Source organism: Anomaloglossus baeobatrachus, chromosome 2 (genome assembly GCF_048569485.1).
Source record: "Anomaloglossus baeobatrachus isolate aAnoBae1 chromosome 2, aAnoBae1.hap1, whole genome shotgun sequence".
NCBI lineage: Eukaryota > Metazoa > Chordata > Amphibia > Anura > Aromobatidae > Anomaloglossus > Anomaloglossus baeobatrachus.
In genome coordinates this window covers 705,860,257-705,886,452 of record NC_134354.1, presented here as the reverse complement: position 1 = coordinate 705,886,452, position 26,196 = coordinate 705,860,257, and the positions used below count along the sequence as shown (strand labels likewise).

The following is a 26,196-nucleotide window of genomic DNA, read 5'->3' as shown; positions in this document are numbered from 1 at the left end:
CAGCACCTGCGGGCAAAGTGTAGAGTTCCTCCGGCCCAGATTGCAGTCGGGGAGCGGGTAACCGGAGGGAATCCACCGCTACCACCAGTACAACATAGGTGCAAGGAAGAGGGACATCACCGTCACCTACCGGGAGTGCAGGTGCAGCCGTCTGTGGGACCGTCCTACCAGCCGTTTGGTTTACCGTACAAACTGTGTCCGTGTCTCAGGCTGAGTGAGTACCACAGTGCCGCAAGGCACAGCGCTGCCCCCGCGTCCCTGCGCCCATCAGGCCCCGCACCTCCTTCTCCATCACCGGGCCCCGGGATCACCAACCCCTACCCACGGAGGGGCAACGCAACACCTGGCTGCTCCGCATCACCATCCCCGGGATCCCCGAATTGAGCAGCGGTGGTGAAATCACCACAACCGTGGGTGGCGTCACGAACTATAACAATCCCCACACCCAACCACAAATCCCCCCTTTCACTCACGGGCGAGGAGTGTCGCTCGAGAAAACCCCGGGATCCGGCCCACAGCTCGAGCCACCACTGAGCAGCTGCCGGACCCGAGCAGCAGGGGTGAGCGTAGTGTGCCGACACCCTCCTCCCCGCCCGCGACACAGACACAGGCGTACAGCCGTATACACAGACACAGGCGTACAGCCGTATACACAGACACCGGCGTACAGCCGTATACACATACACAGACACCGGCGTACAGCCGTATACACATACACAGGCACCGGCGTACAGCCGTATACACATACACAGGCACCGGCGTACAGCCGTATACACATACACAGACACCGGCGTACAGCCGTATACACATACACACTGCGTACAGTACAGCCATATACACATACACACGGCGTACAGCCGTATACACAGACACCGGCGTACAGCTGTATACACATACACAGACACCGGCGTACAGCCGTATACACAGACACCGGCGTACAGCCGTATACACATACACACTGCGTACAGTACAGCCATATACACATACACACGGCATACAGCCGTATACACATACACAGACACCGGCGTACAGCCGTATACACAGATACAGACACCGGCGTACAGCTGTATACACATACACAGACACCGGCGTACAGCCGTATACACATACACAGACACCGGCGTACAGCCGTATACACATACACAGACACCGGCGTACAGCCGTAGACACAGACACCGGCGTACAGCCGTAGACACAGACACCGGCGTACAGCCGTATACACACACATATACACAGATATAGTCACATAGATGTGTATACATATTTAAAAAAATTCACATACAGATAATCATACACATAGACAGACACAATCCTATACAATCAGACACATAGTGGGGGGCTTTTACTTTTTATGATTGGGGGACACTTCTCTCCCGTGCGGCCTGTAGTGGGTGCTCATAACCCCTACTAAAGGACCGGAAATTTTGTTAATAAAAATGTCTGTTGATATTGATGTCTAGTGTTAGGGCACCCCCTAGTGGCCGGGTGGGACGGCTGTTGCCACCGGGGAAGGAGGAGTCAGCTGGATGTCTAGGGAAGGTCTGTGTGTGTGTGGAGTAGAGAGGGATCCGGGTCAGCAGTGTGTGAACATCCGTGGCAGTGTGTGTGAGCGGAACACCAGGGGACGCCGGAGCAACGGAGGGGAACGTAACCTCAAGGTCTGAAATCGCTGGTGTGGGTCCGGTGTGTGCTTGACCTAGGAGTGGGAGCCCGGAGAAGCGGAGTACCCAGGGCATATCCCCACCAGAGGGCGCGTTTGGGCAGGTTGTCCCCAGCTCCACAGAAAGTGCCGGATTCTGCTGACCGGATTGTATTGTGCAAATAAATGTCATCTTTTATTATAACCAGCTTTTGCCTGAAGACTGTTTGTGCACCATCCGGCGAAGGCGCCGTCACACACTGCCTCACAAGAGAAGAGCTCGGTATTCAAGTAATGGTGGAGCCAGGGGTAAGTCAATCCTCAAGGGCCACGACTACAAGGCCAGAGGCGCCCCTGGCACATCATTTCATGTGGCGTAGTCGGCAGGATGCGAGTCCCCTGCCAGGGACCCAAGAAGCTGGAGATCAGGTGGTGCCTGGGGCACAGGATCCCGACTACGGGAGAAGATTTCCAGTCCCCTGGTGGGAAGAGAACACAGTGCCCGCAGCGTTGGACCGGGCACAAGATGGCGGCAAGAGGGCCGTTATCTGTGAAGATGAGGAAAGGGCGCGAAGGGTTGGCGCCAAAAGAAGAGCCTGGGGCTGGCCGGTGCCGAAGAAGAGGTACAGAGTACTCCGCCCAAAGAGGGGAGGCGCCAGTCCCAGGGCATTGAGGAAGACATACGAAGTGGGCGGTGTTCGGAAGAAAAAGAAGTACCGCCGCGGAGGAGTCAAGATGATGCGTGAGGCTGGGGGAGGGATCTGTTTAAGAGCGGGAAACAAAGGCCCGCCTCCACTCTCCTCAGTCTCAGCTTTGACGCCGCCGCCATTGTTAGTACAACGATCGGAGACAGAGATGGAGACTTCCGGACAACCAGAAGAACTTGCCACCACCATGGCTCTGGTCAGCCTAGGCCGGGGGCGTCCCAAATTTGCTGCCGCAAGCGAGGCATCCCTAGTAGACCTTCCGACCGGGCCGGGAGGTTCCACGCGTCCCGAGAAGGTGACCTGGAAGACTACTTGGGATGCGAAGACCGGAGGTACGATTACGGAGGTACGGGCAACGTATGCCACCCAGCCACCAGTGAGAGACCGGATTCCGGGGATTACGTATTCCCCTTGGGAGACACCACAGCCTGGCGCCACCGCCGCCATACCTTCTGTCCCATCTGGGGAGCCGGCCGAAGTGCCTGCCGAGCGGCTGGAGGAAGACCACCTGGGCTTCGTTTGGGATCCGGTAGTCGTCCCGTCCCCCGTACCGCACCCCAGAGCTCCGTCCCCGGTACCCGACCCTGTCCGAGAACGCCTGCTTGCCGAAACCATCGTCCGGGAAATGTTGTCCGGTCCCGGCGGTGAGGAGCTGGCCCTGCAATTCACCACTGGCATAGTGGTGAAGTTCAACCAGCAGGAGGGCTACGGGTTTATCCGCGAAGCAAACACCGGGGACGATTACTTCTACAATCGGGTCCACCTGGACGTAGAGGGGCTGCCGAAACGTCTCCAAACGCTCTACCCGGGGGAGAGGGTGCAATTCTTGCCCGATGCGGGGAGTCGTGGCCTGTTCGCGGTGGGGGTCACTCGGATGCCGACCGCCCGGGAAGCGGCCCAGTGGCAACAAGAGCTGGAGTGGGAGGAGCAACAGGAATGGCGCCGGAGCCACCCAAAACCGGTACCGACCGCGGCCTCTCATTCCAGGCGCACCTTGGCAGCTGCACCGGAAGTACCATCTGGCCCGACCGCTGACCCGGAGAGGGTTACCCCGGTGGTAGCGGTGAATCAGAGTGTGACCAACAGACCGGTCATAGTCCTGGACGTGCCGCAACCCGCGCCACAACCACCCCGGGTAGCGACGCCATCACCCCCGCCGGAAGCTGAAGAAGCTGTGCCAGCAGAGCCACCTTTTGCCCCCGTGTCATTCCGGAGAATACACCGCCAACCGGGGTAGTCCCTGGGTGCCTACATACAGGCACAGGCGGAGGAGTGGAAGCGGTCCTGGCCTCCGGAATAGCTCTCCGCAGATATCCTGTTTGAAGACCGGTATCGTTCCTAGACCGGCAGAAGTTCTTGTTCCAAAGGGTTAAAAATTCTACGGGCCCGTTGCCCGCCACCTAAGACCGGGAGCGCTGTTGAGCCTCCGGGCGCCATCTAAGACCGGGAGCGCTGTTGAGCCTCCGGGCGCCACCTAAGACCGGGAGCGCTGCTGCGTCTCCGGGCGCCACCTAAAGATCGGGAGCGCTGCTGAACTGGTGCCTCTGTTGTTGTGAACTGGACTAAAGGTTTTCTCATGTTATGTGTGTTTTAAAGAAGAGCCGTGCCGGGAGGCTCGGATTTTAAGAGGGGAGGAATGTAGTGGGTGCTCATAACCCCTACTAAAGGACCGGAAATGTTGTTAATAAAAATGTCTGTTGATATTGATGTCTAGTGTTAGGGCACCCCCTAGTGGCCGGGTGGGACGGCTGTTGCCACCGGGGAAGGAGGAGTCGGCTGGATGTCTAGGGAAGGTCTGTGTGTGTGTGGAGTAGAGAGGGATCCGGGTCAGCAGTGTGTGAACATCGGTGGCAGTGTGTGTGAGCGGAACACCAGGGGACGCCGGAGCAACGGAGGGGAACGTAACCTCAAGGTCTGAAATCGCTGGTGTGGGTCCGGTGTGTGCTTGACCTAGGTGTGGGAGCCCGGAGAAGCGGAGTACCCCGGGCATATCCCCACCAGATTGCGCGTTTGGGCAGGTTGTCCCCAGCTCCACAGAAAGTGCCGGATTCTGCTGACCGGATTGTATTGTGCAAATAAATGTCATCTTTTATTATAACCAGCTTTTGCCTGAAGACTGTTTGTGCACCATCCGGCGAAGGCGCCGTCACACACTGCCTCACAAGAGAAGAGCTCGGTATTCAAGTAATGGTGGAGCCAGGGGTAAGTCAATCCTCAAGGGCCACGACTACAAGGCCAGAGGCGCCCCTGGCACATCATTTCAGGCCCACAGACTTGTTTGATGGTAAATCCCTGTAGGCTGAAGGACCTGTGGTGACGTCACGCCCATGTGATCAGAAAGGGCGGGGCCTCAGCAACAGCTGATAACAACAGAAAGAAACTCCAGGTGCACTGGAGTTGTTTATTACAGAAGCGGGGGTCTGACGTAAGATCTCCAGATGAGTGGGCACGGGGGCGCAAGGGGAGGGGTAGGGGGAGAGGGAGGGGGAGGGGGGGGCGAAGCCTGCATGATTATAGTGGATGGGAGGAAACATGGCCACGCCCACTATCAAAGCCGACCACGCCCACCACCCAGGCAGCTGCTAGTCACTGGGACGTAACCGCAACTCTTGTCTGATGCTCCTCGGCTGGATGGAGGCAGCGCGTGCTGCATGACGTCATTCAGTTGTTTTAAATCCGTCAGGTCCGTCAGCAACGGATCAGTCGTTTTTTAGTTGGCAACTGATGCAACGGATGTGTTTTTCACAGGATTCCTTTCACAGGAATCCTGTGAAAAAACTGATCCATTGCATCCGCTGTGCGTCCGTTTTTTGACGGATCAGTCATGATCCGTTTGTGTTTGGGACAGCCCAATGGGTGTGCCAAGCATGCTGGGCATCTCAGTAGAGCATGACGGAATCCTGCGCTGAATTCCGTCGTAAGGCTAAGTTCACATTTCCGCTAAAATCTATCAGTCACAATCCGCTGCTCTTGTAAACAACGGAATCCGTTTAGCGGATTCCGCTGCTCCCATAGACTTGTATGAGCAGCGGATTGTGACTGATGATGCTGCGTTGCACCCTCCGCCCGACTGATCAGTCGTGGAACGACTGACCGCCGGGCGGGGGGAACGCAGCATGTAACGTTTTTTGAGCAGCGAGATCCGTCGGATTTCGCTGCGCATGCTCTCTGGCTCCCTGCACACGTCACCAGCTTTGGTTGGTTACCCGATATTTACCCTGGTTACGGTGCAAGGAGCCAGCGCTAAGCGGTGTAGGCCCGTAACCAAGGTAAATATCGGGTAACCAAGGTAAACATCGGGTGCTTTGCTGTTACCCGATATTTAGGCTGGTTACGTGTGCAGGGAGGCCGACACTTCCCCGCTCGGCCCCGCCCCCTCCCGCACTCCGCACATGTATGTACACACACACACACACACACACACACACACACACTCACTCACTCACTCACTCACTCACCTGTCCTGCAGTCCCTGCGGCACTGACGTCCTCAGTGCCACGGCCCCGCTCGGCTCCCCTCCCCCCGAACTCCGCCCCCCGCACACAACGGAATCCGACAAAGAATTCTGTTCTTTGTCATCCGTTGTACAGCGTTGAACAGCGTATCAGTCACATGCGTCAAGCGACGCATGTGACTGATACAAAACAACGGAAATGTGAACTTAGCCTAAAATGGATTACGACGGAATCCAGCACCATAGACATACATTACAAGCTTGACGGATGGAGACGGATTCGTGTGCTGCGCGTTAATTTTGACGCCCCGAAAAACGTTACATTCTGCGTTGCTCCCCGCTCGGCGGTCAGTCAAAAACGACGGACCGCGACGCAGCGGATGCAACGCAGGGTCATCAGTCGCAATCCGTCACTAATAAAAATCTATGGGGAAATACTGGAATCCTGCAAAATATTTTGCAGGATTCCGTAATTCCTCAAGGCTACGGATTGTGACTGATGCAAAACAACTGAAGTGTGAACTTAGCCAACACACATGGCCGTGCACTGTGAACTGCGCGCGGCCCTTTCTCCTGTACTATGTGGCCGGTCAACGCTGTCTGCTCCTGTATTGTCAGTATGCCCGGCCGCGCCCAATTCACTGTGCGAGGCCATGTGTGTTATAAATGACATTATGCAGCTGGTAGCTGGCCCTCTACAATCCCTGGAAGAGCAGCCTGGGGGGCAATTTCCCCCCTGCCTCCAGCCCAGCCCGCCCCTGCCTTCATCCCAGGCAATCTTCTGTTTTTTTGAGGTTTTAGATTTTTTGTTTCTCTTTTGTTTTTTTCCACCCCTTCTTCTAAAGCCATAACTTTAATTTTTCCGTTAATATATTGCCATATGGAGGCTTATTTTTTTTTTATACTTTGAATGACACCATTCATTCTGCCCCATATTGTGCTGGAAAGCAGGAAAAAAATTCCAACAGCGGTGAAATTGCAAACAAAAGTGCAACTGCACAATGGTTTTTGTAGTTTTTTTTTTTATTTATTTATTACTAGCTGTAGCACCCGGCATTGCCCGGGATAGTAACTGTCTCTCTCCCAGTCGCGGTCTGTCTGTCTCTGTCTCTCGTTCCTTGTCTGTCTGTCTATGTTTCTGTCTGTCTATGTTTCTGTCTGTGTGTTTCTATCTCTGTCATTGTATCAGTCTACCTGTCTCTATCTCTGTGTCTGTCTCTTTCCCCGTCATCATATCACTTCACACATAAGCTTCTTATACTAACACTGTCCTTTGTTCCTATAGCAACCAATCACAGCTGCCATGAATAAACTGTAGTTCCATTTACTTTAATGGGGGCATGTTTTTAGGAGTATAACTGTAAAGCGCAGGGTAAAATTTTCCTGTCAAAACATAGTCTACAATGTTCCCTGGGTCACATGCGGCGTCTGTGCAAAATTTCGTGATTGTAAATGCGACGGTGCGGATTCCTTTAGCGGACATACACACATACACTCAGCTTTATATACAGTGCCTTGCGAAAGTATTCGTCCCCCTTGAATTTTTCAACCTTTTCCCACATTTCAGGCTTCAAACATAACGATAAAAAATTTTAATGTTATGGTGAAGAATCAACAAGTGGGACACAATTGTAAAGTTGAACGAAATGTATTGCTTATTTTAAACTTTTATAAAAAAAATAATAAACTGAAATATGGGGCGTGCAATATTATTCATCCCTTTTAAGGTAATACTTTGTAGCACCACCTTTTGCTGCGATTACAGCTGCAGTCGCTTGGGGTATGTGTCTATCAGTTTTGCACATCGAGAGACTGAAATTCTTGCCCATTCTTCCTTTGCAAACAGCTGGAGCTGAGTGAGGTTGGATGGAGGCGTTTGTGAACAGCAGTTTTCAGCTCTTTCCACAGATTCTCGATTGGATTCAGGTCTGGACTGTGACTTGGCCATTCTAACACCTGGATACGTTTATTTGTGAATCATTCCATTTTAGATTTTGCTTTATGTTTTGGATCATTGTATTGTTGAAAGACAAATCTTCGTCCCAGTCTCAGGTTTTGCAGACTCTAACAGGTTTTCTTCAAGAATGGTCCTGTATTTGGCTCCATCCATCTTCCCATCACTTTTAACCATCTTCCCTGTCCCTGCTGAAGAAAAGCAGGCCTAAACCATGATGCTGCCACCACCATGTTTGACAGTGGGGCTGGTGTGTTCAGGGTGCTGAGCTGTGTTGCTTTTACGCCAAACATATCGTTTGGCATTGTGCCCAAATAGTTTGATTTTGGTTTCATCTGAACAGAGCACCTTCTTCCACATGTTTGGTGTGTCTCCCAGGTGGCTTGTGGCAAACTTTAAACAACACTTTGTATGGATGTCTTTGAGAAATGGCTTTTTTCTTGCCATTCTTCCATAAAGGCCAGATTTGTGCAGTGTACGACTGATTGTTGTCCTATGGAAAGACTCTCCCATCTCGGCTGTAGATCTCTGCAGTTCATTCAGAGTGATCATGGGCCTCTTGGCTGCATCTCTGATCAGTCTTCTCCTTGTTTGAGATGAAAGTTTGGATTGACGGCCGGGTCTTGGTAGACTTGCAGTGGTATGATACTCCTTCCATTTCAATATGATCTCTTGCAGAGTGCTCCTTGGGATGTTTAAAGTTGTGGAAATCTTTTTGAAACGAAATCCGGCTTTAAACTTCTCCACAACAGTATCACGGACCTGCCTGTTGTGTTCCTTGGTCTTCATGATGCTTTCTGTGCTTTAAACAGAACACTGAGACTATCACAGAGCAGGTGCATTTATACAGAGACTTCATTACACACAGGGGGATTATATTTATCATCATCAGTCATTTAGGACAACATTGGATCATTCAGAGGTCCTCAATGAACTTCTGGAGTGAGTTTTCTGCACTGGCAGTAAAGGGATGAATAATATTGCACGCCCCAATTTTCAGTTTATTATTTCTTACAAAAGTTTAAAATAAGCAATACATTTAGTTTAACTTCACAATTGTGTCCCACTTGTTGTTGATTCTTCACCATAAAATTTAATTTTTTTATCTTTATGTTTGAAGCCTGAAATGTGGGAAAAGGTTGAAAAATTCAAGGGGGCTGAATACTTTCGCAAGGCACTGTATTAGATGTTCTTTATATGGTAAAACAGACCTGACATTCCCCAGGTCAGTACAAGTTCGTAGATGCCAACATTCAGAAGGTTATCAAAAGAATTGCGCTTTTGTCGCCATTTTCCGAGACCCATAGTGTTTTTATTTTTCAGTGACCAATTTTATTGCGTTTTGAGATGACGTTTTTAATTATACCATTTTTGTGTAGATGCGATGTTTTGATCGCCTGTTTTGATTTTTGTTGTCACTCCCTTGTACCGATTAGATTAATTGATTTTATATTTTAATAGATCGGGCATTTTTGAAACTACCGTTATGAAATAGGTGAATTTTATTACTTTATTTTATTTTCATTGGGGCAAAAGGAGGTGAAGTGAACTTTTTAGGGGTTTTTTTTATTAATATTTTTAAAATTTGTTCTTTTTACATTTTGTTATTGATTCTACTAGACTTTTTAGGGGACTTTTATGCCTGTACTGTCCGATCACTTCTCCTGATCAGCAGAAATGCTCATCTCCTGCGAGTGCTGTGCTCTGCCGGCTTTCACAGGAAGTGAGTCATGGCAGTGACGGGGGGTCATCTTCTGACTCCAAGCTGTCATGGCAACACATTGGCGTCCTGTGCTTGCATTAGGGGGCCGGCGATGGTGGTGGAGAACAGCGTAAACCCCACCAGTGCATGTTACGTTGCCCTGGAAGAGCTTGACAGTGTGATAGGTGGATCAGAGATTAGCAGACATGTGGGGAATAATGTGGACTCACCACTGCCAAGGAAGCATATACACATCCTTGGTCAGGAAGGAGTTAAGGTGTATTCTATTACTTTTATCTATATAGTGCAGAGGTTCCCCACATTTCTGACCTTGAGAGCCACATCCAGCTTTGAGCGAGGGCCATGAGTCACATCTGCTTCACATTTGTAAGGGTACTTTCACACTTGCGTTGTTTGGCAGCCGGTGCAATCCGCCACTTTGGGAAACAGCGCAATCCGTTAACGGTTGTGCGCTGTTTCCCATTGACTTGTATTGATGACGCATTGCGACAGATGGCCTTGTGTTGTATCTGCCGGCCGATGCTGCGTTGCATCCGCCGGGCGGAAAGAATGCAGCATTTAGCGTTTTTTCTGCGCTTCCCGAAGCATAAAAAAAACGCAATATGCTGGATTGCGTCGGCGTCTGTCTTTTTTTTTTTTTTTTAATGGTGGCGGAATCCGTCATTTGACAGATTCGTCTTTACACAACTGTGCATGCTCAGTTGAGTAAATTGCTGAAAAAAAGCTACAACGGATTCCGTTGTTTTGCAGGATCTGTTGGGGACATACTAAAAATAATGATGAAAAGGAATAAATAAAAAGAATGAGGATAATAACTTATTAGGTGTATATTATGTAGCTGTATAAAAGGTTTCTTTGGCCAGTTAGACATGGAATGAACATTATATATGAGCATTATAGGTGTGGAATGATCATAAAATATCTGTAGATTAAAGGAAAATGAACGCATATGCCATATAACCAGGTGTATATTATCTTACCTGAGCATTATAGGTGTGGAATGAGCATGACATATCTGTAGATAATAGGAGAATGAACACATATCACATATAACCAGGTGTATATTATCTTACCTGAGCATTATAGGTGTGGAATGAGCATGAAATATCTGTAGATTACAGGAGAATGAACACATATCACATATAACCAGGTGTATATTATCTTACCTGAGCATTATAGGTGTGGAATGAGCATGAAATATCTGTAGATTACAGGAGAATGAACACATATCACATATAACCAGGTGTATATTATCTTACCTGAGCATTATAGGTGTGGAATGATCATGAAATATATGTAGATAATAGGAGAATGAACACATATCCCCTATAACAAGGTGTATATTACGTTACCTGAGCAATTATAGGTGTGGAATGATCATGAAATCTATGTAGATAATAGGAAAATGAACACATATCCCATATAACCAGGTGTATATTACGTTACCTGAGCATTATAGGTGTGGAATAATCATTAAATATCTGTAGATAATAGGAAAATGAACTCATATGCCATATAATTAGGTGTATATTATGTTACCTAAGCATTATAGGTGTGGAATGATCATGAAATATCTGTAGATTAAAGGAAAATAAATGCATATCCCATATAACCACGTGTATATTATGTTACCTGAGCATTATAGGTGTGGAATGATCATGAAATGTGTTCATGTGACCGATCAGCTGATCGCATTACATGATCATTCCACACCTATAATGCTCAGGTAACATAACATACACCTGGTTATACAGTTAGGTCCAGAAATATTTGGACAATGACACAAGTTTTGTTATTTTAGCTGTTTACAAAAACATGTTCAGAAATACAATTCTATATATAATATGGGCTGAAAGTGCACACTCCCAGCTGCAATATGAGAGTTTTCACATCCAAATCGGAGAAAGGGTTTAGGAATCATAGCTCTGTAATGCATAGCCTCCTCTTTTTCAAGGGACCAAAAGTAATTGGACAAGGGACTCTAAGGGCTGCAATTAACTCTGAAGGCGTCTCCCTCGTTAACCTGTAATCAATGAAGTAGTTAAAAGGTCTGGGGTTGATTACAGGTGTGTGGTTTTGCATTTGGAAGCTGTTGCTGTGACCAGACAACATGCGGTCTAAGGAACTCCTCAATTGAGGTGAAGCAGAACATCCTGAGGCTGAAAAAAAAAAGAAAAAATCCATCAGAGAGATAGCAGACATGCTTGGAGTAGCAAAATCAACAGTCGGGTACATTCTGAGAAAAAAGGAATTGACTGGTGAGCTTGGGAACTCAAAAAGGCCTGGGCGTCCACGGATGACAACAGTGGTGGATGATCGCCGCATACTTTCTTTGGTGAAGAAGAACCCGTTCACAACATCAACTGAAGTCCAGAACACTCTCAGTGAAGTAGGTGTATCTGTCTCTAAGTCAACAGTAAAGAGAAGACTCCATGAAAGTAAATACAAAGGGTTCACATCTAGATGCAAACCATTCATCAATTCCAAAAATAGACAGGCCAGAGTTAAATTTGCTGAAAAACACCTCATGAAGCCAGCTCAGTTCTGGAAAAGTATTCTATGGACAGATGAGACCAAGATCAACCTGTACCAGAATGATGGGAATAAAAAAAGTTTGGAGAAGAAAGGGAATGGCACATGATCCAAGGCACACCACATCCTCTGTAAAACATGGTGGAGGCAACGTGATGGCATGGGCATGCATGGCTTTCAATGGCACTGGGTCACTTGTGTTTATTGATGACCTAACAGCAGACAAGAGTAGCCGGATGAATTCTGAAGTGTACCGGGATATACTTTCAGCCCAGATTCAGCCAAATGCCGCAAAGTTGATCGGACGGCGCTTCATAGTACAGATGGACAATGACCCCAAGCATACAGCCAAAGCTACCCAGGAGTTCATGAGTGCAAAAAAGTGGAACATTCTGCAATGGCCAAGTCAATCACCAGATCTTAACCCAATTGAGCATGCATTTCACTTGCTCAAATCCAGAGTTAAGACGGAAAGACCCACAAACAAGCAAGACCTGAAGGCTGCGGCTGTAAAGGCCTGGCAAAGCATTAAGAAGGAGGAAACCCAGCGTTTGGTGATGTCCATGGGTTCCAGACTTAAGGCAGTGATTGCCTCCAAAGCATTCGCAACAAAATATTGAAAATAAAAATATTTTGTTTGGGTTTGGTTTATTTGTCCAATTACTTTTGACCTCCTAAAATGTGGAGTGTTTGTAAAGAAATGTGTACAATTCCTACAATTTCTATCAGATATTTTTGTTCAAACCTTCAAATTAAACGTTACAATCTGCACTTGAATTCTGTTGTAGAGGTTTCATTTCAAATCCAATGTGGTGGCATGCAGAGCCCAACTCGCGAAAATTGTGTCACTGTCCAAATATTTCTGGACCTAACTGTATGCCATATGCGTTCATTCTATTATTATCTACAGATATTTCATGTTCATTCCATGTCTAACTTGCCCAAGAAACCTTTTATACATCTACATAATATATACCTAATAAGTTATTATCTTCATTCTTTTTATTTATTCCTTTCATCATTCTTTTTAGTACAGTATATCCTGATCCGTCGCATCAGTTGTGCCACTATATGCAACGCATCCGTTACATCCGTCACACAACACAATGCGACGGATGCCGCACAACGCAAGTGTGAAAGTAGCCTAAAGGGGGCTTTACACGCTACGACATCGCTAATGCGAACTCGTTGGGGTCACGGAATTGGTGACGCACATCCGGCCGGATTAGCAATGCCGTTGCGTGTGACACCGATGAGCGATTTTGTATCGTTGCAAAAACGTGCAAAATCGCTCATCGATGACATGGGGGTCCATTCTCAAAAATCGTTACTGCAGCAATAACGAAGTTGTTCCTCGTTCCTGACACCTCAGGAACGAGGAAGCTCTCCTTACCTGCTTCCCGCCCGCAATGCGGAAGGAAGGAGGTGGGCGGGATGTTACGTCCCGCTCATCTCCGCCTCTCCGCTGCTATTGGGCGGCCGCTCAGTGACGTCGCTGTGACGCCGCACGGACCGCCCCCTTAGAAAGGAGGCGGTTCGCCGGTCACAACGACGGCAGGTAAGTATGTGTGACGGGTCTGGGCGATGTTGTGCGGCACGGGCAGCGATTTGCCCGTGTCGCGCAACAGATGGGAGCGGGTACCCACGCTAGCGATATCGGGACCGATATCGCAGTGTGTAAAGCCCGCTTAACACCCAGAGCCCCCATTACTGGTAGAATGACAGCCAAAGCTTTTCCACAGAAACCACACAGAGTCAGTACACCAGGATCCAGGGGTTCCTACCGTCCCTCCTTTCACATCTGCTTTTCTATGTGTAGCTACTCACAAATGTCACCAAATTGAGACCTCCTCTTCATAGCTGTTTGCTAGACCTGGTGTAAATGCACCAAGATGGATGACGGCCGTGAGCCACATGTTGGGGACCATTGATATAGTTTGTTGTACCACACTACCAGGGCAGGGTTCAGGTTTGTTTATCCCACAAGACCGGCTGTGTCAGCTTTGTCCGGCATAACAAAGACATGACAGCCAGTGTGTATATAGTATCAATATAAGGTCATGTAGAAGCAGTAGAGCTGGGTTTGTCGTCACGGTCTCACGCAACGCTTCAGCTATGAATCAATAGAATAACGAAGTCTTTCCCAGATCTGTAAATGCACACACAATACATGGAGGGAGGAGAAGCAGGGACAGGACAGGAAGGAGGATGGAGCTGCTGACACACCCAGGAAACAGCCAGTCACAGCAATGACAACTGCAGCGCAGCCTCCTGTACACAGGATCACAGCAACACTCAGGACCCTGCTGGTAAGAGCTGCCCCAGCCCAGGGCATTGTGCTCTGGCCACATTACAGTCACATTCTGCTGGCTCCATTTGTAGCTTTTCACACAGTGGTGGCATGGGACTGTGTGGATGGATCAGCTCATTACTTCACAATGGCTTGTCATATCACCATGTCTTTTGTTTGTATTCGCCCAATGTAAAACCTCCAAAAACAATCTAAAATTAGTGCTGGAAGATTATTTCATCTCCATGTTATCAGCATCGTTATATCTTAGAACTTCTTTCATATACTTACATACTTAAATATTTATTTCCCATCTCTTAAATATTGATAAAACATGATATAAACCATATCCAATGCCGTAGGCTATGTGCCCACAGGACTAAGTACCCGCGGATATATCCGCAGGTTTCCCGCAGCTGATCCCTGGAATCCGCAGTTATACATAGCTGCTGGATTCCAGCGAAATATCTGCGGTAAACCTGCGGACATTCATGCGGCTTACCTGCGGAAGTCACGGCCTCTATCTCCATAGTGGAGGAGCGGGATTTCCGCAGATATTTCCGCAGGAATAATTGACATGCAGTTATGTGCGGCTGCAGGATCCACAGCATATTCCACAGCCGCACATACCGCAGCATGGACACAGCACTCCCCATGTCCTATAGGATAACATGGGGAGTGTCTGTACATGCTAAAACCTGCGGATTTATCTAGAAAATCCAGATAAATCCACAGGTTTTCCACAGCAAAATCCGCGGGTACAGAGTCCCGTGGGCACATAGCCTAAGGCTTCAGTTCCACTTGCGTTTTGCACGGACGAGTGCAATCCGATAAAACATCGGATTGCTCTCTAGTGCAAAACTATGGGGCAGTGTCCATCTGCAATTGATTTCTCATGCCATAGCGGCATGCGGAATGAATCGCAGCATGCTGCACTTGGCAGCGAGTCATAACTCACGCACCCCCATACAAGTCTATGGGAGTATATGAAACATCGCACTGAACTCGCATGTCTTCCGACCACATTGCGATATACGCAAAGACAGGTAGGGGAGGAGAGGGAGAACGTGCCCCCCCCTCTTCTCCGCAGCTGTGATCCGATCACAAGATCACATCACCGTCACATGACCCTCGGCTGATGCCCACAGCAGAGGATCACTAGTGTATCGCTTCTGATGCTCTAACATCTGAAGCTATACGCAAGTGGAACTGAGGCCTAATAGAACAAATCAGCAGAAAATCAACATTTTCCTCTTATATTATAGGTTTCTTCCCCCCCCCATCTTCATAGATTTGATCTTTTCAGATAAAATTTGCAGCCAGTAATAAAATATTATTTTTTTTTGTTTTATGCAGTTCGTTTCCTAGAAGACCGACCACTGCTGTTGTGTAACTTGCAAGCACTGCTCTTAAATTGGCAGTGATTAGGAGGTAACAGGTCTCCAGTGATTCTGGCCAAAACAGTGTTTACAACCTCAATGAAAATGCTTGTAGGCACTGCACATGTTCTGTCATCTAGCAATGGTGGTCGGTCTCGGAGGCAAAAATGTGTGAGCAAAAGAAAAGAGTAAGGCTGAGCACACAAGGCTAGTAAAACGGAGCGCGTGGAATGCGATAAATTGCATTCCACTCGGACCAATATTACTCTATGGAGCGATTTTTTTTTTTTTCCTCAGCCGTAATTGGACCGAGGAAACAATCGCAGCATGCTGCGGGTGGAATCCGATTTGTTTTCACTCACTGATACAAGTGTATGGGTGTGAGAGAAACATTGCACTGCACTCGCATTACACCGGAGTGCAGTGCGATAATCACATCAGCTGATATTGGAGGAGATCAAAAAAAATCAAATCTTTATTTTTATATAGCGCTAACATATTCCGCAGCGCTTTACATACATCAGGAACACTGTCCCCATTGGGGCTCACAATCTAAAGATGGGGAGATTAATCCTTCCCTCTCCTCCGTGGCTGTGCTGCGATCGCAGGATCGCATCGCAGTGGCTTGATAGTTGCACGACACTCTGCTTACACTCCAGCAGAGCGGGAGCTGAGTGTCATGCGATTCACTCACATTAATGACCGTGTGGCCCCACCCTTAAGGCAAGAATAGCTGGAAATTTTTATAAAGTAGTAAATTACAAAATTACTTGTATTTATAAACTCTATCCGACAACTCCCATTTAGGAAAATGGGGGAAACCCTCAATGAAAAAGCTGCCATTCACGCCCTATTCTGTAGTAAATGAATGATATTTGTACCCTCCTATAATGAAATATATAAATGTTTGTTACCGCTCGGGCTAGAATGTGACTTTGGCCACAATCCTAGTCGCACAGCCAAAGCTTCATCCTGGAATCGGCCTGAGAACGCGCCACAAGAGCGACCTACAAAATGAACACAATGCACCGCAATGTCCCAACTGTATTGCTGTGCACGTCAACTCTTTTAAAAGCACTGCCCTGCTCATTCTTTGCGCGGCTTGCACTCAGCAGCCACCCTGCTCTCTATACTTCATAGTATAGAATAAGAGATATCTCGAACGATGGAGAATGACTTCAGGCTCTTTTCTGGACTTTACCTGAACCCAATGGAAGTCACTGATTCAGCCCACGTGCGAACAGTCATATACAGATCACTTCCGGGGACAGGTGGTGGGATTTTTCAATTATTATTTTTTTGGTGCACACTACATCTGATCGCACTCTTGTCACCCCCAGTGGGAACTGATCAAACACCACAAGCTGCTCGCACTGGGCTGAGCACCAAGCGTACCTGAGCACAGCGATGCTGGCGCGAGTGGTTTTCTTATATAAAACACTTGAACCCCGGACCGAACTATGTTTTTTTGTGAAAAGATTGTGTTCGGTACAAACACTGAACCTCGAGTTCACACGTCTCTACTCATGAAGTCTTTTTGCTGAGCTTTTGGAACAGTTTCTGCTCCAGGCTTTCAGTGTGGGGCCTTACAGCTTTAGCACGATATTAAAGGGGAACTCCAGGGAGATAAATTCTTCTAATGTCACTGCCATCATAAACTATAGAGATGAGATGCACAGTGCTGTTCCCCATCGTCACTCCATCTGTAATTCAGTGTGACACTGGAGCTGCTCTTTGATGCTCCTCCTCTCCTCTGGGACGTTACATCACACATCATGGGCTCGGCCTGCTCCATGCTATTGGCAACAGCCAGGCCCTAGATTATATGGTAGATGCTTCCCTGCACAGTACAGATAGCATGACCACACCACATCACACCCCCTGCTCTTGGACAGAACAGAAGCAGCTATTATCAAGATGCTGGCTGTTACCAACACATGGAGGAAGCCATGCACCCGATGTATGGTGTAAGGCCAGAGTCACACTTGAGGCTGACTCGCACGAGTCTCGCATCGCATCACTCGGCACGGAGGGTCGGCTGCATGTATTTCTATGTAGCTGAGACTCTTGTGTCAGGAGAGTGTGCGGCTGTGCCGGGTGATGCGATGCGAGACTCGCGCAAGTCACTCTCAATTGTGACTCCAGCCTAAGATGCAGGAGCTGCTCCAGCCTCACCCTAAATTACAGGTAGTGTGAGGATATAGTACAGCACTGTGCATCTCATCTTTATAGTTTGAGGGCAAGGACAGTAGAAGAATTTATCTCCCCGGAGTACCCCTTTAACCTGTAGATTAATTCCATACCTACAGTTTAATAGTGTTTTGGGACACGACAGTTTCTCTTTAAGGAGATTCTGGAAGAGGGTTGGGGTTTTTGTTTGTTTTTTTAAAAAAGTTTTTAAGTTCTAAACTTGTTTTGAGACATAAATTGAGAATGTGACCTCTGCTGCACACAAGACGCTGTATAAGCCAGTGGGTCACAAATGTGGGCACATGATCCCAGAGAGGACCTGGACGGCGTGGGAAGACGGTGATGGGTAAGTATGTTACCACATTCATGATTGTTAATGATTCTCTAAAAGTGTTGGATCCCTGTGATGCGTTATTTACTGTTAATAATATGCATGGTTGCAGTGTTCTACGGAATTTTTCCAGGTCTGAGCAGTAAATCTGTCTGGTTATATTGCAGCATAACCTGACAGATGTGTCATTCTGATCATACAGATTTGTAGATCAGGTTGCATTGAATTCCTATAATACAGTAATAATCTCCATTTTCTCCTCAGTTACAATGGAAAACTACAAGGTGCTGAGTATTATTGGAGAGGGGTCATTCGGTCGAGCTCTTCTCGTCTGTGACCTCAGCAACGCTGATAAGTATGTAATGAAAGAAATCCGACTGCCGAAGGTGAGAGTATATCATTATTATCATTATTACTACAGGTGTCAGTGCTGTATGGGTAGAAATAACACCAGAACCTGCAAACATTAGCAGATAATCATCAATGTGGGGGCAAAAGTGGTGAAATAATGCTCAGATATGTAATGTGACTCCTGCAGCGGCTTCTAAGCCATGATATCACTTTATAAAATAGAAAATCCACAGATGTGTTGCTAATTAACTCAGATGTTGCCAATAAACCTATCAGAGGCTTCCAAAGACATGACATCATCATACATATGGGCTGTCCTGTATTGTTTAAAGGCATAGTACTCAGTGTATGTAAACTTTTGACTTTGCAGAAAGTAATAAAAATGCCTTAAAGCGGGCTTTACACACAGCGACATCGCTAGCAATGTCACTGGTGAAAGCACCCGCCCCCGTCGGTTGTGCGTCATGGGCAAATCGGTGCCCGTGGCGCACAACATCGCTAACAGCCGTCACATGAACATACCTGCCTAGCAAAGTCGCTGTTGCTGGCGAACTGCCTCCTTTCTAAGGGGGCGGTCCGTGCGGCGTCACAACGGCGTCACTAAGCGGCCGCCCAATTGAAGAGGAGGGGCGGAGATGAGCGGCCGTAACATCCCGCCCACCTCCTTCCTTCCTCATTGCCGGCGGCCGCAGGGATGGTGATGTTACTTGTTTCTGCGGTGTCACACATAACGATGTGTGCTGCCGCAGGAATGACGAACAAGCTGCGTCCTGCAACAGCAACGATATTTGCGATTAGAACGACGTGTCAACGATATGGTGAGTATTTTTGATCGTTAACGGTCGTTCCTGCTTTTCAGACGCAACAATGTCACTAACGAGGCCGGATGTGCGTCACGAATTCCGTGACCCCAACGACATCTTGTTAGCGATGTCGTTGCGTGTAAAGTGGCCTTAAAACATTTTCTCTCTCTCATTATTCTGGCATGTGGCAAATCTAAATAATTTTGGTTCCTAATTGACCTATAACGGGAAAGCATTATTCTGATTTCATGTCAGTTAGTGAGAAAAACATGCAGATGTGTCTTTATAGATAGTGTATGTAGTAAACTTGTGGTTTCAACTGAACCTCTCCTGATCTTCACTGCTTCTATCCTCCATTAGATACACAAACGCAGAGCAATCCTGTCTGCCCGCTGGAAAAATAATCCTTCCCAAAGAATTGCAATACACCTCTTTATGTTCATATTATTAAAGCCCCGTGCAGACAGAGCGAGGTCCCATCAGACAGACTATACTCAGATGAGCTGTACAGTATTTGGCGATAGATCTACTGTGATAAACCCCCCATGTAATCATCTATTTATCTGCTTGTTTCTATTATTAATTTGCACTTAAGATAATAATCTTATTGTAATCTTTTATTTTCTAGTCTTCAGCTGCAATGAAAGAGTCCAGACAAGAAGCAATTCTGCTGGCCAAGATGAAACATCCAAATATAGTGAAATTTCGGGAGGCATTTGAAGGTACATGATGCTCCAAAGTCAGTGTACGAAGTTTGGGTGTTGTTGCTATGGTAACAAGGTTTCTTGAAAGACTGCACTCGAGCAGAACGAGCGAGAACGAGAGAGTGGAGAGAGAGCGAGAGGGGGAGAGAGAGAGACCGAGAGACAGAGAGAAACAGAGCAAGATAGAGAAGGAAAGACCGAGAGAGAAAGAGAAAGAGAGAGGGGGAGAAAGGTAAAGAGCAAGATAGAGAGAGAGCGAGAGAGAAAGAAAGAGAGCGAGAAAGAGAGAGACAGCATGAGGGAGAGAAATAGAGAGGGGGAGAAAGAGGGAGACCGAGAGATAGAAACAGAGAGCAAGATAGAGAAAGAAAGACAGAGAGCGAGAAAGAGAGACGGAGAGCGAAAGAGAGAGGGGGAGAATGGTAAAGAGCTAGATAGAGAAAGAGAGAGTGAGAGAAAAGAAAGAGCGAGAAAGAGAGACAGAGAGTGAGAGAGAAAGAAAGAGACAGAGAGCGAGGGAGAAAGAGGGGGAGAAAGGGTAAAGGCCCCGTCACACTAAGCAACATCGCTAGCAACATCGCTGCTAACTAACAACTTTTGTGACGTTGCTAGCGATGTTGCTGTGTGTGACATCCAGCAACAACCCGGCCCCTGCTGTGAGGTCGTTGGTTGTTGCTGAATGTCCTGGGCCATTTTTTAGTTGTTGCTGTCCAGCTGTGAAGCACAGATCGCTGTGTGTGACAGCGAGACAGCAACAACTAAATGTGCAGGCAGCAGGAGCCGGCTTCTGCGGAGGCTGGTAACCACAGTAAACATCGGGTAACCAAGAAGCCCTGTCCTTGGTTACCCGATATTTACCTTTGTTACCAGCCTCCGCCGCTCTCACTGTCAGTGCCGGCTCCTGCTCTGTGCACATGTAGCTGCAGGACACATCGGGTTAATTAACCCGATGTGTGCTATAGCTAGGAGAGCAGGGAGCCAGCACTAAGCATTGTGCGCTGCTCCCTGCTCTGTGCACATTTAGCTGCAGCACACATCGGGTAATTAACCCGAAGTGTGCTGTAACTAGGAGAGCAAGGAGCCAGCGCTAAGCATTGTGCGCTGCTCCCTGCTCTGTGCACATGTAGCTGCAGTACACATCGGGTAATTAACCCGACGTGTGCTGTAACTAGGAGAGCAGGGAGCCAGCGCTCAGTGTGCGCTGCTCCCTGCTCTCTGCACGTATAGCTCCGTGCGCTGGTAACCAAGGTAAATATCTGGTTGGTTACCCGATATTTACCTTAGTTACCAAGCGCAGCATCTTCCACGCGGCGCTGGGGGCTTGTCACTGGTTGCTGGTGAGCTCACCAGCAACTCGTGTAGCGACGCTCCAGCGATCCCTGCCAGGTCAGGTTGCTGGTGGGATCGCTGGAGTGTCGCAGTGTGACATCTCACCAGCAACCTCCTAGCAACTTACCAGCGATCCCTATCATTGTTGGGATTGCTGGTAAGTTGCTTAGTGTGACTGGACCTTTAGAGCAAGATAGAGAAAGAGAGAGACATAGAGAAACAAAGAGCAAGAGAGAGCAAGATGGAGAAAGACAGAGAGCGAGAAAGAGAGAGACTGGGAGTGAGAGAGAGAAAGCAAAAGAGAGACAGAGAGCGAGATAGGGCAAGACAGAGCAAGATAGAGAAAAAGAGAAGCAGAGCGAGGGGGAGAGAGAAAGAGACAGAGTGAGAGAGAAAGAGAGACAAAGAGCAAGGGGGAGAAACAGAGAGACAGAGCGAGTGAGAGAGAGAGAGAAAGATAGAGGGGAGAAAGCGAGAGGGGGAGGAAGGGAAAGAGAGAGAGAGAGACAGAGAGCGAGAGAGAAAGAGAGACAGTGAGGGAGAGAGAGAGAATATCACTATGACATTATACAGCACAGAGGTTCAGGTGCCCCTTGACTTATATGGGGTCCGGGGTCATTTCCAGGTCCCAAAGCAAATGTTTAACTAAAACCCAGTGAACCTTTCACTCTTCCACTTCTCCGCTCATCTGTATACATGGTGTGAAACTGTGAAGAATTTAAAGAAACACTAAATCTAGAAATTAAATATTAAACATGAAATCTAGGTCACATATATTTGTTAGACCTCCTTCACATGTCCGTGTTTCTGGTACGTGCGGTATCCGTTTTCATTCACAGATACCACACGTACTCATTATAACCTATGGTGCTGCTCACGTGTCCGTTTTTTCCCAGCAGCACAGGTCAGGTGATAAGGACCAATACAAGTCTATGGGTCCCTGAAAAACACGATGATCCGTTTGCCGTGTGTGTGCTGTCCGTGTGCGGTCCGTGTGCCGTCCGTGTGCCGTCCGTGTGCTGTCCGTGTGCTGTCCGTGTGCCATCTGTGTTTAACATTGAGAGTTAAGGAGAAGCCTTGTGATATCTTTATTTCTTCAGCTATACCAGAAAAAAAATCGATGACACCGGTACTAATATTCAACATACATGTTTTATACAAACATGTGAAGAGGTCTTTACTCTGCATGGTTTATTCTGTGTTGTAGAAATCCTGTAGAGATCCAAGGAGATTAAAGGGGTATTACGTTTGCAAAAAAAATCCTCTCCCCCGGCTGCAGTTTGTTTCATTAAAACACACTTTTCTTTACCCACCCTTCCCAGGTCCAGTGCTGAGTCTCTGGCGCTGCTCCAAGTGTCTATTATTGTCTGCAGCGCTGATGTCATGTTGATAGTGCTGCAGCCAATCAATGAGCTTAGCTCTGCCCGAGTTGCCAGCAGGAGCCAATCAGATCTGCTGAGCTCACTGATTGGCTTTAGCACTGTTGACGTGACGTTAGCGCTGCAGACAATGACAGTCACCTGGAGCAGCAGCAGCAGAGAATGTGCGTTGGACCCGGGGAGGGTGAGTAAAGCACATTAGTTTTTTTTTCAAACTGCAGCAGAGGGACGGAAGTTTTCCCGGAACACCTTTAATCTTTGGCTAATCTGTTATATCTTTAGCTGAACCCCAGCCCACATAGACAAATGGGCAGAGATGAGCAACCTCTTCCCTATTGCCAACAGAGCACAACAGATAGCCTTCTGCTGCAGCTAGTTGTCCTACAGCCACACAGACATTTTTGTTTTTCTCCTATGGCTGGGTAATAACAGCGGATGACCACCTGTACATCGTGATGGAGTATTGTGACCGGGGTGACCTGCTGGAGACCATTAAACTTCAGAAAGGGAAGCTGTTTCCAGAACACACAGTGAGTATTGGTGATAGATTCAGAATAACTTCTTATGACTATCAGAATAGGAGTACCGTACTCCCTCCCACCACCACCCCTCTAGCAGCGGCATGTCTTGCCTTTATGGTAGGTAAGTCACTTGCAAATATTGGAATTGGTGACATCCATTTCTGAAATTTGACACATTTTGGCAGTTCCACTTGCACTGACACCTAATCTAAGGAATGAACTTGGATCCATTGGCCATTGTTTCTCACAGTGTTAAAAATATATTCCTCTCTCAGTAATGGTATATTGCTAGAGCAGGCCCATGTTTTGGGGTGTTGCCCCTCCTCCTTCTTCTTCTTCAGGGCACAATGCTATACTGGATATGTAGTTTTTTTGTCCTGAAGAAGAAGCTTCGTGCTTTGAAACGCGTAGACTGAATAAAATATTGTTTTCCTCCATCCTGGTTTCCTCCTCTGGCAGCGCAGATTTAACCCTTTCCTTCTTGTTAAACGGATTTTTTCCAATTTGGGCCCGCAGCAGCCAACTCATACATTGTCCCATGGTTGTGGATATACAGGTGGGCACCCTATGCCATTGTACTCTGTTACCACCCTGGTAAGACCCTATTGCTCTTGTCTCTCTTCTAGTCTTATTTCTTGCTGTAAATATTTAATATTGCAAATTACGATAGAAGCTTTGTCATTTATTTATTCATTCATCCGTGAAAAACACTGATAGTAAAAATGGACACAGGGACTGTACACTGATCACACAGATGGCAGTGGGACCATGTTTCACGCTCGCGGACATGCAGCTATTGTCCCTACCATCTCCAGCTCTTGGTGTAGAGGACTTTTTCCCTCTGTTGATGTCTGATTCTCCTTTTCTCCACTTGTCCCCTATTTTTAGGGGGAACCTGTGCAGCCAGATGCAGCCCCTATGTCCCCTATGCAGCCAGAACCACGAGCAGTTCTGGGTACATATTGCTAGTCCCTGTCAAACCGTTCCTGTATACACTAGCATAGATAAAGAGATATTTAGAAAAAATATTTCTAAATATCTTTTATCTTGTGCTAAGGCACTAGTCCCCTGGGCGTTAGTTCCCCGACCATGTGCCCCACATTAGCATGATAGTAATCCTAGTGGGCCCCTGTGGGTATGCTAACATGCTAATGAATACGCAGCGTCACAGGATGATCTCACTCACCTCTCTGCTGCCATCACCGCTCGATGCTGGATTTCGGCTTAGTGCGCATAACCCCCGAGTTTCAGTCATGCGCGCTATGATGTCGGGTGTACGCGTCCTGGCTTCAAACCGTAGTAGTGAGCATGACCGGAAGTCCGGGGTCATGCGCATTGAGCCGAAATCCAGCATCGGGCGGCAGAGAGGTGAGTGAGATCATCCTGTGACGCTGCACATTCATTATCATTTTAGCACGCCCACAGAGGTGTACTAACATGCTAATGAGGGGCGAATAACACCCAGGGGACTAGTCCCCTCGCTCATTAGCATACGGTATAAGATCTTTAGAAATACTTTTTCTAAGGATCCCTTTATCTATGCTAGTGTATACAGGGATGGTTAGGCAGAGATTAGCAGTATACACCCAGAACTGCTTGCGGTCCTGGCTGCATATTGCACCTGACAGGTTCACTTTAAGATCTTTTTTGTAAGTTGGACAAGCCTCATTCGTATGTTTATAGTAAAGCCCCATCTTTTGTTGCCACCATTACATCCTCTCCTGTGTGCCTTCTACAATAAAGAACTTAAAACTGCCCCATAAGTAAGAAGAGGGCGCACCATGGACTAGTGATGGCCAATAGCGGAAGATATACAGTAGACTGCTATATACAGTATATGGCGGTATGGCCTAGGTCTGCCTGTACATAACATGAATACTTTCTGGACCGTCTCATCATTCATTATGTTCTTCTGCCAGGTCCTCCGCTGGTTTGTGCAGATGTGTCTGGCCGTACAACACGTTCATGAGAAGCGAGTGCTGCACAGGGACATCAAGTCACAGGTGAGATTGTCACCATCCGGTGTCCCATGAAGCACGGCAATCTGTACATGTACAAAATTCAGGCCAAACTTTGCAGAGGGCCCCAGGCTCTCACAGATACTAATGTCAGTAGAGCATCCAGATGTTCAGAAACCTTTCATAGACATTGCCAGAATTAGAAAATCACATAATCATTTAATAAAACGCTCAAAACCAGCGCCCCTCTTGTGCATAGGTTGTATCTGGTATTGCAGCTTAGTCCTACTCCCCTGGGATATATGGGAGCAGATTCATTTTATAGTTCAATTTAGACATTTTCTGGGAGTAAAGCTACATTATATCCATTTCTTCAATGCAGAATATTTTCCTTACTCAAAGAAGATCCATAAAGTTGGGGGACTTTGGATCAGCGCGGGTTCTCTCCAGGTAATTATGTCACATTCTTCACATGCTCTCATGTAATTATCCTCTAGTTTTCTAACCATTACTGCTCTGACTGTATTATGTTATTATGTCCGTGACCACATGAATTTTCAGCTTGTGATTAGGAATATATATGAATCTCCAATCTTCTGGTATATGGTTGGTAGAGTTTTCTTTATTTTCATGACTCTGAAAATTGTAGATTCACATTGAAGGCATCAAAACTATGAATTAAAACATGTGGAATGAAATACTTAAAAAAGTGTGAAACAACTAAAAATATGGCTTATATTCTAGGTTCTTCAAAGTAGCCATCTTTTGCTTTGATTATTGCTTTGCACACTCTTGCCATTCTCTTGATGAGCTTCAAGAGGTAGTCACCGGAAATGGTTTTCACTTCACAGGTGTGCCGTGTCAGGTTTAATAAGTGGGATTTCTTGCCTTATAAATGAGGTTGGGACCATCAGTTGTGTTGTGCAGTAGTCTGGTGGATACACAGCTGATA

The 26,196-nt window shown here is 47.3% G+C and overlaps 1 protein-coding gene across 1 annotated transcript in view; it reads left to right on the top strand.

Moving 5' to 3' along the window:
* The first annotated feature begins 14,164 nt into the window (after window positions 1-14,164).
* The window catches only part of NEK3 (NIMA related kinase 3), a 56,788-nt gene continuing 44,756 nt past the window's right edge, over window positions 14,165-26,196 (top strand). Inside the window, exons 1-6 of the mRNA XM_075337304.1 lie at window positions 14,165-14,318; window positions 18,464-18,585; window positions 19,982-20,075; window positions 23,198-23,295; window positions 25,206-25,289; window positions 25,627-25,694. Coding sequence (XP_075193419.1) covers window positions 18,469-18,585; window positions 19,982-20,075; window positions 23,198-23,295; window positions 25,206-25,289; window positions 25,627-25,694 — 461 coding nt within the window. The 5' untranslated portion in view covers window positions 14,165-14,318; window positions 18,464-18,468. The remainder of the gene's footprint in view (window positions 14,319-18,463; window positions 18,586-19,981; window positions 20,076-23,197; window positions 23,296-25,205; window positions 25,290-25,626; window positions 25,695-26,196) is intronic.